This window comes from Carassius carassius, chromosome 33, assembly GCF_963082965.1.
Source record: "Carassius carassius chromosome 33, fCarCar2.1, whole genome shotgun sequence".
Taxonomy (NCBI): Eukaryota; Metazoa; Chordata; class Actinopteri; order Cypriniformes; family Cyprinidae; genus Carassius; species Carassius carassius.
Window position 1 is genome coordinate 26,648,907 of NC_081787.1, and position 13,859 is coordinate 26,662,765.

General features: G+C 36.4%; 2 protein-coding genes across 2 annotated transcripts in view; one reads left to right on the forward strand and one right to left on the reverse strand.

Moving 5' to 3' along the window:
- Positions 1–960: 960 nt before the first annotated feature.
- On the forward strand, positions 961–5,287 carry LOC132114345 (NK1 transcription factor-related protein 1-like). Its single transcript, XM_059522454.1, has 2 exons — positions 961–1,577; positions 3,677–5,287. The coding sequence occupies exons 1-2, from the start codon at positions 1,172–1,174 to the stop codon at positions 4,390–4,392; spliced, it is 1,122 nt and encodes a 373-aa protein (XP_059378437.1). The 5' UTR covers positions 961–1,171; the 3' UTR covers positions 4,393–5,287.
- A 1,670-nt stretch (positions 5,288–6,957) lies between these two features.
- The window catches only part of LOC132114012 (UV-stimulated scaffold protein A), a 35,127-nt gene continuing 28,225 nt past the window's right edge, over positions 6,958–13,859 (reverse strand). Inside the window, exons 13-14 of the mRNA XM_059522122.1 lie at positions 7,410–7,599; positions 6,958–7,233 (exon numbers count right to left, since the gene is read on the reverse strand). Coding sequence (XP_059378105.1) covers positions 7,140–7,233; positions 7,410–7,599 — 284 coding nt within the window. The 3' untranslated portion in view covers positions 6,958–7,139. The remainder of the gene's footprint in view (positions 7,234–7,409; positions 7,600–13,859) is intronic.

Sequence of the window (13,859 nt, forward strand, 5' to 3'; positions counted from 1 at the left end):
CATAATCAAGTTGCAAATGCAAGGTTTTGTGCTGTAAAGTGTAATTTACATAATGCATAATTTAATCAGTTTATTAAAATTAGGATGCTAGTCTGTACAGAAGTATGTTCAAATTTTGGCTACAAAATTGAAAAACACTCATGGGAAAGCCAATTATAATGGCTATTATTTGGCCCCTGGATAGATCAGATTAAAAGTTGAATGTCATGGCCCATGATGCTGCGGCCTCTTTGCAGGAGCTTAAATTGTGACTCCCATGGGTCCAGTCTTGATGGGATAATCATGTTCATCCTTACAGCTGATTGTTTTACCCATTTTGTGCAACTTTTAATTTATTGCATATAAAGGATCATTGCCTTTGATAATTGCAAGGAACTGACTTGTCCGTGCTGCCCATCTGAACCAAACAAAAGGGGAAAAATGTATGTATATATATATATATATATATATATATATATATAATTAGCCAAAAAAACAATTAAAAATCACTTCTACGTGTTTCTGTTTTGTCATCAAATGAAAATGACACTGCTAACCACTACAAGAAATCACTGCCTTCAAGTGGCCCATTTTCTCATTAATTTCTCTGGAAACAATGATTATCGCAACCTTCAACCAGTGCGGGAGATGGGAGGGAGAAATTAAGGAAAAATAAGCCTCTTTAGTGTGTTTTCAGTCCAGTGCCCTCACGTTGGGTGTGAGTTGACAGCCGTGTATATCAGAGGCCACATCATAGCTCACTCTCCTCTGGTTTTCCTCAGACTCAGAAGGTGATAATAGGCTATTAGAGGCATGGGATTAATTTGTAGCCAATTACCACTCACAGTGGAATATGAATACATAAATAAGCCACGGCATGTTTCCAAGTTTTGGCGATGATCAGAGCTGTGTAAAGGGGAGGGTAGCCAGCTGAGCGTGTGTGTGTGTGTGTGTGTGTGTGTGTGTGTGTGACATAAACGACGGGGTGTCCTGAGGGGACGGTTCAAACCCAAAAAGGACCTGAGCAAGGGGAGATCAGCATCACCATCCAGAGACCGGCTGACTCAACTTCTGACCAGAATCATCAAGTAGCAGACTGCACTTATTTGATGTCTTTTCACCAGCATGTGTCCTGTTGAATAAAGAACGGCGAAAGAAAACAGAAGTCAGCTGTGCTGCCCTCTGGAGAGCTATGAACCGGGATAAAGTGCAGGTTGGCGAATCCATCCTACCTGCCGCTGTCGGCGTGATCGTGGTCGCTTCTCTAGACGGCATGGACGACAAGCGGCTCGCGACCGGAGAATTGCCAGTGTTTAACTGCGCCGGAGGGAGAGATGTTTTACCGGCGGAGAGTCGAGAATCCTCACCGAGACACGAGCCCGCGCCCGCGGGCGCGCCTCCTACCGTCCACAGGACAACCTCGTTCTCTGTTTTGGACATTTTGGACCCCAATAAATTTACTAGTAAGAGGCAAACACCTAACAGGACAGGTTGTGATTTCACGTTAGGTGCGGAAAACAGAAACGACGACTCAAATCACACGATCGACTACAAGTCTTATCAAGAGGACTACGAGTGTAAAAAAACAGGAATTTTAAGTAAGTTACCATTGTTTAGGCTATGTTCAAAATGATGTTTAACATGACAGAGTGAAAGCACATAGTTTACAAATAACATTGGCATGCATTTTTTTTCAACATCAACATTGTAGCCCAAGTTAAAATCATATAATGGAAAGCGTTTGTGTGTTCATTTTTATCAATCTTAATGCAAAATGAACTACATGGATGTATAAGGGAGTAAAAAGTTGCTGTGATGGGTCGCCTAACCCTAACGATTATAATTCACTTTTTTTCACTTTTCGCTTACATTGATACTGTAGTGTATCAAAAAAAATATATAAAAGTACGAATATTTAGAACTACGTCATAAAACATAAATGTATAATAATAACGTTTAAAATTGTTTTCGATAGAGTATAACATGTCATTGCAGGACACTGCTTAACATCCCCATATTCAGAACTGTTTTGTTGCTTAAGGTGTTAATATAAGAAAACGCAAGTTTTATAACAAAATAATGTATTTATTGTTAACAAATGCAAATAGACCTTAAACCATTCTTCTGCACCTGGAAGAGCCATGAAGATGGACTTAAAACTAACGTTTATTTATAGAAGGAATTGTATCAGGGGTTTTTTCATCATTAAAATCATTGTAAATGGACATGTTAAGTATTTTGTGATTGAGTGGTTGTGGAGTGAAATTAAATGATTATTAAAATAATAATCCATCATTATTCTTCTAATATAGCTATATTACTTTTACAGTTATTCTTGAGACTGGTAGAAACATATTTTTAAATGTATGTCACTTGGCATTTTAATTGTGTGTGTGTATGTCTGTGAGGTGAATACATAAAAACAAATATTCAAATATATGTTTAAGAATTTGAAAAAAAAAATTGAGCTCCAAAGACTTTGGAGCACTACAGTCACTGATACAGAGCACTAAAAGTCCGAGCTCCTTCTAAATTTTTCGTTGTTTTTTTTTTTTTTAGATCACAATGATCGATGTCGCCTTTAATAAGTATAATAGGTTTTAATCTTGTAATTATCCGAATTTTGGTCCTATAATTTAAATGTTGAGAGAGTTTGCAAGCTGCCTGAAAGAGATATACGTATTTCTATAATAGGATATCGACCAGTCTGGAGCAAATCCTCCATATTGTCAGCGTCTTTACGCAGCAAGTTGCGTTAAATTAAACACAATTGAAACACTTTGGTTTAATTTTTTTCTTTCTTTCCTTCTTTCTTTTCTTTTATAATTTAATTATATATTTTTTTCTTTTTAGATATATTAGTGCTTTGTCTCGAACCTAATTGGTGAAAACAGAAAGCGCGGGCTTCATTGGGATCATCTTATCTTCTGTGCCTGCATTTGCAAGGACAAATACGTGTCAACCTCTATGATTGATTGGAGGCAGCACGCGAAAGCAATTTTCAATAAACAGTAATTGTAGGCTGCAATAATTTGATAAGGTTTGTGCTGTTTTTAACAGCCGCTTTAAATGGATAAGTAAATTGAGAGTTATCGATTAGACGACCGTGCAGTGATTTAAGATGTCAAGACGAATTGACACGCCAAAAGAAGTGCCATCTACTCTGTCCCCACTTTATATGAAGAGGTGGAAAAATCGACTAGAACAGGAATATCAGTTAAAGTGCAAAAATATAATATATATATATAAATATATATATATATATATAAATATATATATATATATAAATATATATATATATATATATATATATATATATATATATATATATATATATAGGCTATATATAAATTTTAAGGGTTTAAAGTTTAATCTAGTAAGCTAAACAAAATGCTATAACATAATTAGGCATGTGCTATAGTTTATTTCAGACAATTAAAGTAGAAAATAATTTCTGCCTTACCAGTCGAAATCACGTTAAATGAAATGTTTAAATTAGAAAATTAAGGGGTTGTATTTAAAAAATAGAAAAATATAGCAAATGTAGAGTAAGAAACAACTGAATTTACTTACTAAAATGCTTTTCTCCCTCATCGGTGCTATCAAACTCATACCAGCGTGTGTTAAACGGTGTTCACCTGTGCATTCAGGTAATTTGTAGACGGTGGTTTGACGGCAGTGTTTTGTGTTTCTACAGAAGACGGATTTGTGTTCCGATCAGATGAATGTGAGACTGATTTTACTCGAGGGAATCAGTCCGACAGCGAGCTGCAGGAGGATCTGTGTAGTGATGAGAGCAGCGCCCTGAATGGAAACAACGACGCAGAGTTTGGGCAGCATGATGACGACGACTCACTAAATAAAAGTCCAGATGGACAGCAGACACAACAGTCCTCATCAAACGGACAGAATCACTCGGTCAAACCCAAACGTAAGCGCTCCGGTTCAGACTCAAAGTCTGGGAAACCCAGAAGGGCTCGGACTGCGTTCACATATGAGCAGCTGGTGGCTCTGGAGAACAAATTTAAGTCGACGCGATACCTGTCCGTGTGCGAACGCCTCAACCTGGCGCTGTCTTTAAGCTTGACAGAAACTCAGGTGAAAATATGGTTTCAGAACCGCCGGACCAAGTGGAAGAAACAGAACCCAGGGGCGGACACGAGCGCACCGACCAGCGGGAACGGAGGAGGACCGAACGGACCGAGCAACGTACTGGGCAACTTGAGTCCTCTGAGCCCGTCTCCACCTATGAGCGGCCATCTGTCCATGCACACCAGCTATGCGGGTCACACGCCAGGAGGACTCGTCTGCACCACTCAGTTACCCTTTCTGCCGGGTCACGCGGTACTGTCACCCTTCATGCTCGGCTCTCAGACTTACGGAGCTCCCACATTTTACGCGCCGCACTTATAAGAAATCATCTTTAGGAGATCTGGTCCTGGATCGGAAGAAACAGAGTGTCCGTTCAAATCCGGTACAGAACATTTTTAACTTGAAGCACTATGCTGTCACACACTTGCAAAGACATTTGATCGGTTTGTCTTAAAAACTGAGATGTAGCAACCATTCTGCACTGTGGCAAGTCGCCAATCGAGTTTAGGAATCATCTTCTCATGCCCGGCAATACATGCTAAAAATTTGATTTAATATCAATATGCTTCATATTTTGATAAAATGTGAATATTTCTCACGGTCAAACTGTATATATTCAGTTATTATGAAATGTGTTTAGACATTAACTTTGAATGCAAATGTAGTAGGGAATTAAATGATATGTACTGAAAAAAAGAATAAGATTGGACTAAAATCGTGTAAACATAAGCCTAATGAAAAGGTTTTTTATTTTATTAATCTTTTTTTTACTTTTTTTCTGGGCCATATTATTTAATTTTGACGTTGCATATAGTATGCTATTATTTAATTGTTTGTCTCACAATTAATTGTTTGAAATAAAATGACAGCTGACAAAGAACATTTCGTTGGCATAAGCCTGGCTTTGTGAACTAAATTTAAAACCACGTTTTACATGATCTTGCACTCTATGCTAATGCCTGATTTGAAGTTGAATTTTATAAACTGAGAAACTGCTTTTCCTTTGACGAAAAACTGGAATTAATCGCGGTCAATTTCGTGCAATGAAGCGCGAACAGGTGTTTTGTTGGTAATCATTTACTTTGCATTACACGTCATTTTTACCGACGTTTTGAAACCCTTGTGTGTAATGAAATAGACTATTGTTGCTTTAATTTACTTAAACATTACTTATTTACCTATATGTTATACGAATATATCATGCAGAAAATATTATCATTTTACATTTTTAAATATTTAAAATAAGATACTTAATTTCCCTTTTAAATCGACTTATTGATTTGATGGTTGCTTAAATATCATTAACGTGAATGCCAGCTGAGGACAACCGAAAGGCAGCTGAAAAGTATGCTTTTAAAATTTTTCTATTGCAATTTAAAGTTTTGTTCGTTCAATGCTTTTTCACTTTTATTATATTTGCGTTTGCTAGTGAAAGTAATGACGGTGATGTTGAAGACGGGACTCGTTTCGGAAATTTGTTAACTTTAAGTAGGCTACTATTAAGTAGACTACTATTAATATTAAGTCATAATCAGGGGTCCAGCATCTAAAGACGAATTAGTATAATGCTGCAAAAATTCGCATGATTTTCAGCCTTGCTGGTGCGATTGTTATTAATGCATGCTTTATAGTTATTCTGCTTAATCTTTGACTGGCATAAAATATTACATTAAACCCATATTTATACACGCAAACTTTTACTCAAAATTCAATGGGGAAAATAATGTTAGCCATTGTTTTTTTAAAAGGGGGTTGTGTTAAATATTTTAAACCAGTTGCTAAATTCGTTTCCTGCATGCCAGCATATGATCTTGTTTCGTGGCTAGACATATGATAAACAATGATATGGGTGCAAAAGCTACATTTCACATTTAAAGCATATTAATTGCGAATTATTGTTCGTATTTTTACAGCTAGAATACATGAAATACTTTAAATACTCTTTAAATCACATTGTCTTTGCCCCGCCAATTTTGCTAGTGAATAACACATTTTCGTAAGGGGGAAATTATAGATGTTATATTGCACACGTATGAAAAGACAGAACCGTGACTATCTTTTTTAATTCATTATTATTTTTGTCCGATGAAAATAATATTCGCCGTTCGTTTGGATATGTAGATTTCTTTAATAGTTTTCAAAGTTTGATTTCCAAATCAGAAAAAAAAATGTTATGGCTGCTGCCATAGCGTCCTACCAGTGTGAGGAATCCAAGGCGAATCCATAAATAAAAGGATTATTTTTTGGAGTCAGACCCCTCGAGTTAGACCAATGTCAATTTACACTAATTCTTTAACAGCGAAATCACTTTCTCAATTAACAACTTGGCTGTAGGCTGGTTGAAAAGCATTGCTTCCTTGTTTTATTAGCAATGCTCTATCTCTCTCTTTCTCTATATATATATATATGTTAACTTATATTATATATATATATTTTTTCATTTGGTTGTTGTATTTTTTTTTCAATATACAGTATCATGTTAACTTTGCCTCATTTAAAAATGTAAGCCTTTCTTTATTTGTTGTAATGAAAAGCTGTTTTAATATAATTGCTACACAAATTATATTAATAAAAAGATGTGTGCTTACTGTTCCAGCGGGCCTAATCAATTAAGGTAAACTGCAAGCCTATTGAAATTTTATTTTAAGTCTTGAAATGTATAAAAAAAATTCCTGACTTGCCCTTTGCTTTCAAATGTTGCTGTGGTGTATTTTTAATCTTCACACAGAAACCCCTTAAATTAATGAAGTCATGTCTTATAAAATCAGAATAGAAATGTACTCTTTATTAACATTCAAATAAGACTTACACTGACAACATACTTATTTAAAAGAACTGTTATGTTTTAAATTCTAGATGACAAACACAATGTAGCAGAAACAAAAGTTGGGAAATTACTTTTAACTTGTTAAAATTAGTTACATACCATGCAGAACAAAAAAATAAATAAATTAAAATTATTCAGGGATTACAAATGACAATCCAAAATTGACAATACAAAGTTTATGATGATGCTTTTTTTGTCTATGTAATAATCCAAACAACTGAGGTGTGGTGGGCTGTATTATTTAATTCAGTGCATAGTTAAACTGATTTGAAAATTTTTCATGTTTCCTCTTGTCCATTTTGTTCATGACCTCTGTAACTCGTCTCACGGAGCTCCTACGAGGAAACAATGTGGTTGAGATTCAAATTCTTTATTTACTCATCACTTGTGAAATACATTATTCACCAATATTCAATAAAAATGTACTTGACTTCAGTTATCTTCTAATATAACCAAAAATGTCAGGCCAATTTAGTGATTTTCTATTTCATCTTGAACATATATAACTTACTTGTTGAAGACTTTCTTCTCTAGTCTTGAACGAGATGTACTGGCATTTTGCTTTAAATCTGTAAGGTTTGGGTACTTTTTCTTTGACTTTCCTTTGTTGCCATTCTTTCCCTTCCCATACATCTTTGAGGAGCCCAGATCTTCTCCAGTCGCGGCTTCAATCTCCCTCATGAGCTCTGGGTCTCGCCAATCTGAACCAATGGGAAAAAGGTTGTCAGAACAGATATCAATGCACCACACATTTCTTCGAATTTAAACTATGCTTCATCTTTGTTAAATCATGCAATATGAAGATGTTCAAGGCCTCAACCTTTGATTTTGGTATAATAAGCGATAATAATAATGTGTGATGGTAAGGACATTTTTTTTTTTACTTCATAGCGGTGAAAAGGCTTGATAAAATTAGGACTGGGAATTAATATAAAGATTTGATGCTCAAGAATACTTTTTCTTTAATAATTTTTTTTTTCAGAACTCTTTAATGAACAGAAAGATCTAAAAGAAAAGCATTTATTTGGTCTTTACAGTCACTTCTGATCAATTATTAATTTCTTTAAAAAATCGTATTACTAAACTTTGTACAGTAGTGTAGATAGATAGATAGATAGATAGATAGATAGCTTATTTGAAAAATTAAGGCTTATTTATTATTTATTATTATTATTTGGCAATTAAGGCATAAATCTTTTTTTGTGCAAGCTCAGGACTCAAAATCATCAACATTCAATTAAGCATATCCCCTACTGAAGATAAATGCATATCTTCAAATGATAAAATGGTAGCTGTTAAATTATTTACAGTTTCCAAAGTGTTCAATTGCACAGAGTTCTGCGCTTCATTAGTCTGTAGTGAAAAGCATAAATGCAACAAATGCCTTTTAAATGAATATGGAGGAGTTGGTCGTCCCTATAAGGATTTATGGAGGTAAAAGGCCCCTGTTACATGAGTGCTACAATCCGTCCTCACATAAGTCAAGCCTTTAGGGGCTTCATTCTTGCTCTGAGGATGGTGGGGGGCCCAGCGTTTAAGCTGTGCAGCAGGTCTGACTACTCTGTCAACAGTTTGCATCTGCATAAGTCGGGCACACATGAGCATCACAGGCAACAGCTGCAGTCAGCCTATTTGATTATCTATAGAAAACCCATTTAAACACAAAAATGCTATGATAAGTTGGTTGTGATGTGCTTAGTATTATTGTTCTTTGGGAGATTTGCACCAGTCCAAATTATTCTGGGTTAAATATAAGTCAAGTTACAGAAATGTGCTAAACGGCAAACATTGGGGTAATGGTGAGGCAGAATTATATAGCTTAAAAATGAGCTTAAAATTATATAATGGCCTTTAGGTAAATGTTTCTGTTAAAACTAAGAATTATTTCAGCTTCAAAGCTGTTCTTGGCAATTTTACAGCCATTTGATGGTTTATCACTGGGGTGCTCAATCCTGTTTCTGGGAGATCTTCCTTCCTGCAGAGCTCAGTGCAAACCCTGCTCCAACACACCTGTCCTATAATTATCAAGTGTCCCTAGATCTTAATCAGCTGGTTCATGTGTGCTTGATTTGGGTGCGAGTAGTTTCAGTGACATTTAACTGACCCCATATTGAAATTGTCTCACTGCAACATATTTTAGATTTTCTAATATAAAAGGAGGAAAAATAAGTGTTGTGTATTTGGGTCAATACTGCTAATTAAACAATATTTTGCTGAATGTGTTTTTGTGCTAGCACCTCGGCTGGTTTAGGACTGTCATGGATAAAGATGACAATAAACCCGCCCATAAGTGGTAGCAAATCCCTGTTTTAATAAATGATTTATTGAATCATTCCAATCAAACAGTTCATTCAAAATGGCTGATTCAATTAATTAGAAATGAAACAAGTGAATGGACCATTGAATCACTGGCTCACATGATTAGTTTAAAAACAGATCAATTCAAGGAATGAAACACTGCATTGCTCTACACGGTTGTATAAAATTATTAGCATATTTATGTGCTGATATTCAGAAAAGTACATTGCTTGTGCAATGAATATAAAAACATAAAACATACATTGGTATTTTTTCTTTCATTGCTTGAATTATAAGGGCATTATAACTGCATTATAATAGGCTTCATCGTGCAGTGAATGCTTCTGGACTGTTTGGAGTTGGTGACACTCGTCAACTCGTCGTCTCTCATATAATCTCTCAGCCCCTTACACATACAGCACAATGACATTATGTCAGGGAATGTATTTAAATTATAATCAAGGAAAAACGATACCTTCTGTTGTTTTCTTTTTAAAGAACTTCAAAAGTTGCGCTTGAACCATTTTGCATTAAAAAGTTGCTTCCGCTTGTGAGCAGCTTGCTACAGTAGGCTACTGAGTTCTGATTGGCTAATCGCTGTTATTTAGTTAGTGAATTGTCATAGGTAGGGAATTTTAAAGTTTAATTTGCACAAAACATTTTACATAATACACAACATTATTATTCTAAAGAGGATGGTTGGGGGGATGCTTTTTGTCATTTTATTCCACCAGGGGGATGCCATTCCCCCTCAATTCAAGCCCTGGTTGTATCGCTTTATTTGTGCTACTGTCTCTTAGCGCTGCATTCGACACTATTGACCACTACATTCTTTTGAATAGACTAGAAAATTATATTGCCATTGTTTATATCATACTTATCTGACCCTCATCAGTTGATAGCAGTGAATGAAGAGGTATCATATAAATCACAAGTACAGTATGGAGTACCACAAAGCTCAGTACTAGGACCGTTGTTTTTCACACTTTATATGCTACCCTTGGGAGATATCACCAGGAACCATGGAGTTAGCTTTCACTGTTATGCTGATGATACTTAGTTCTACATTTTTTCATGGCCCGACCAAACATACCAATTCGCAAAACTAACAGAATGCATAGCTGATATAAAAAACTGGATGACTAATCTTTTTCTTCTGCTAAATTCTGAACAAAACAGAGGTGTTAATTATCAGACCAAAATCCTTTGCTTGTAATAATATAGAACACTGTCTTAACACTTAATGGCTGTGCTGTCAATTTCAATATCAGTTATGAACCTAGGTGTGCTGTTTTATAGCAACTTTGAATGTCATGTTTCTAGCATTTGTAAAACCAAATTTTTCCATCTTAAAAATATATCTAAATTACGACCTATGTTACCAATGTCAAATGCAGAAACATTGATTCATGCATTTATGACCTCAAGGTTATATTATTGTACTGCTTTTTTGGGTGGTTGTTCTGCACGCTTAGTAAACAAACTCCAGCTGGTCCAAAATGCAGCAGATAAGAGTTCTTACTAGAACCAGAAAGTATGACCATGTTAGCCCAGTTCTGTCACCTCTGCACTTGCTCGCTATTAAACATCGTATTCATTTTAAAATCTTGCTAATTACTTATAACGATAAACCCTAAACAACCTCCTGGACAGCAACCAATCTGGCCTCAGAACATTCGAACGAGACTGCCTTGCTCTTAGTTGTTGAAGCCCCAAAACTGGCAAGAGCGGCTTCCAAATCTTTTATACTTATCTTGCTGGATCTGTCCGCTGCTTGTGATACGGTGAATCACCAGATTCTCCTGTCTCACTGCTATGCTGCTGACACTCAACTCTATCTCTCATTCCATCCTGATGATCCGATAACTGTTTGCATATCAGCATGTCTAACAAACATTTCCTCTTGGATGACGGACCATCACCTTCACAAACAGGTCTGTCTTAGCCAGGTTAACGTGGTTTCAACAAACCCATCACTTTATCAAAATTTCTCCATTCAGTTAGCCTCTAGAAACAGCTAGAAACTTGGATTTCTCAGACAACATCGCTAAAACTTTGCAGCTCTGCAGATTTGCTTTATACAACATTAGGAAGATCAGGTCCTTTCTTTTTTTAGAACATGCAACACAACTCCTTGTTCAAGCTTTTGTTCTATCCAGGCTGGAATATTGCAATGCTCTCTTGGTCTTCCAGCCACTTCACTCAAACCTCTACTATTAATCCAAAATGCAGCTTCAAGAATAATCTTTAATGAGCTGAAAAGAACGCACATCACACCTCTGTTCATCAACTTGCACTGGCTACCAATAGCTGCTCGCATAAAATTAAAGGCATTAATGTTTGCCTACAAAACCACCACTGGCTCTGCACCCATTTACCTAAATTCATTACTTCAGACTTATGTGCCGTCTAGAAGCTTGCGTTCTGCAAGTGAATGTCGATTGATTGTGCCATCCCAAAGAAGCACAAAGTCACTTTTATGGACTTTTAAATTAAATGTTCCCTCCTGGTGGAATGACCTGCCCAACTCAATCCGAGCAGTTAAGTCCTTAGCCATCTTCAAGAACCGGCTTAAAACACATCTCTTCCATCTTTTTTTGACCCTCTATCTTTAGCATTCACTATTCTAATTCTTTTCTTTAAAAAAAAGACCTCTAACACTAGCTTGCTCTATTCTTTTAATCTGTTTATTATTATTATTATTATTATCTAAAAGCCCTTGCTACGTGTATTGCGTTTAAGATAACTGAGACTTGTTATGACACTTGTATATCATTACTCTTTTGTTGTTTTTGATTGCTTCCATTGTCCTCATTTGTAAGTCACTTTGGATAAAAGCGTCTGCTAAATGACTAAATGTAATGTAATGTAACTGTAGGCGGCAGATCCTTTTCCTACTTAGCACCCACACTCTGGAACAAACTATCTAGCTATGTTTGGGTGGCAGACACACTCAGTCAATTTAAATCTAGATTAAAGGGATATCTCTTTAATCTGGCATACACATAATATATCACACTTCTATAATTCAAATCCGTTAAAGGATTGTAAAGCTGCATTAATTAGGTCAACCAGAACGGGAACACTTCCCATAACTCCCAATGTACTTGTTAAATCACAAGAAGAATGTTAATATTAGTCTGCTTTATTCTAATTCTGAGGTCACCATAGCCACCCAGATCCAGTCCGAATCCAGATCAGATGGTGGATCAGCCCTAAATGTCAGCGGAGACCATGTCAACTAGACGAACCCTAGAGACAGATCCCCTGTGACCTCATCAGCCATGGTCTCAAGACCATGAGAACCAGATGAGTCCTCTGCTCAATCTGACGTGCTTTGCAGCCAGGAATTAAACCACAACATGCTGGTTTTATCTGGCCAGAACTGGCCCCCGACTGAGCCTGGTTTCACCCAAGTGTTTATTTTTTTTCTCCATTTCTGTCACTGATGGAGTTTGGTTCCTTACCACTGTCGCCTTTGTCTTGCTTAGTTGGGGACGCAATTGCTGACAATATTGTTGACTTGACTGCACAGACACTATTTGAAGGGAATTGAACTGAACTGGACGATTACATCACTGAATCAACAATGAACTGACTTAAACTGACTGTTTTCTACTATTCTCTTGCATTACCAGCACAATTTTTTTCTGTTTAATAACTGTACAGTTATTAAACAGAAAAACATTGTGCTGGTAATGCAAGAGAATAGTAGAAAACAGTCAGTTTAAGTCAGTTCATTGTTGCTTTGACACAATCTGTATTGTATAAAGCTACATATAAATAAAGGTACTAAACTGACATAGCTGTAGCATATTTTTAGTGCATAAAATAATGATGAGACATGCAGTAACTATGCAGTTACTAATGAGTTCTAAATGGTTGTTAGTCTGTTGTTATATGCTGATGTTAGCGTGGCTGCTTACTCGCTAAGTCAAAAGTGTTTTGGATCCTCAAGCTTCTACTCTTTCTGAAAAAAAAATGGTACAAAACAGGGTGGTATCATTTCCAAAAGTACACCTTTGTACATTATTTAGCCTAAAGGATTCATATCAGTACCTCAAACATATTATTACCTAAATGGTACAGCACCTGTTAGATCTGAGGTCACAATTACAAGTATGAGTAATATCAAGCACCACTAATGATACAAATGAGAAATTTACGTTAGACACACTGAAACAAATAATGTGTTTAGAATCATGTGCAACTAATATTTTGGGAAGACTGAAGCCTGAAGCAAAAATCAATGGCGAAGCAGGGGAGCAAGTGTTTAGTCAGGGAACTGATAGACATCATGAACACACCAGCAGTGCAGGAGAACAGGTGGGGTCTCCTGTGGTTACCCTGACAACCCGCATGTTGACGCGGAGAGGGCATGATTGAGTCACGGGGATCGATAGTTTACTTTGTTACAAAAGATACTATTTCACAAGCCAGTGGTCAGCAGGCCCCCGAAGTCAGTTGCCTCAGATAACTGTTTGTTAACAAGTAAACTGTAGCCAAAGAAAGCACATCCGATGCTCCAGTGACAGGATGGAGATGCTACTTAATTGGCTTTTAGCACCCGACTCCACAAGAAAAGAAACCCAAGCGAGAAGGTGAAAAGTGAAAAGCTGAGAGGCAGAGTCAAATGCAGCCTGTCCTATTATCTGAGTATTGA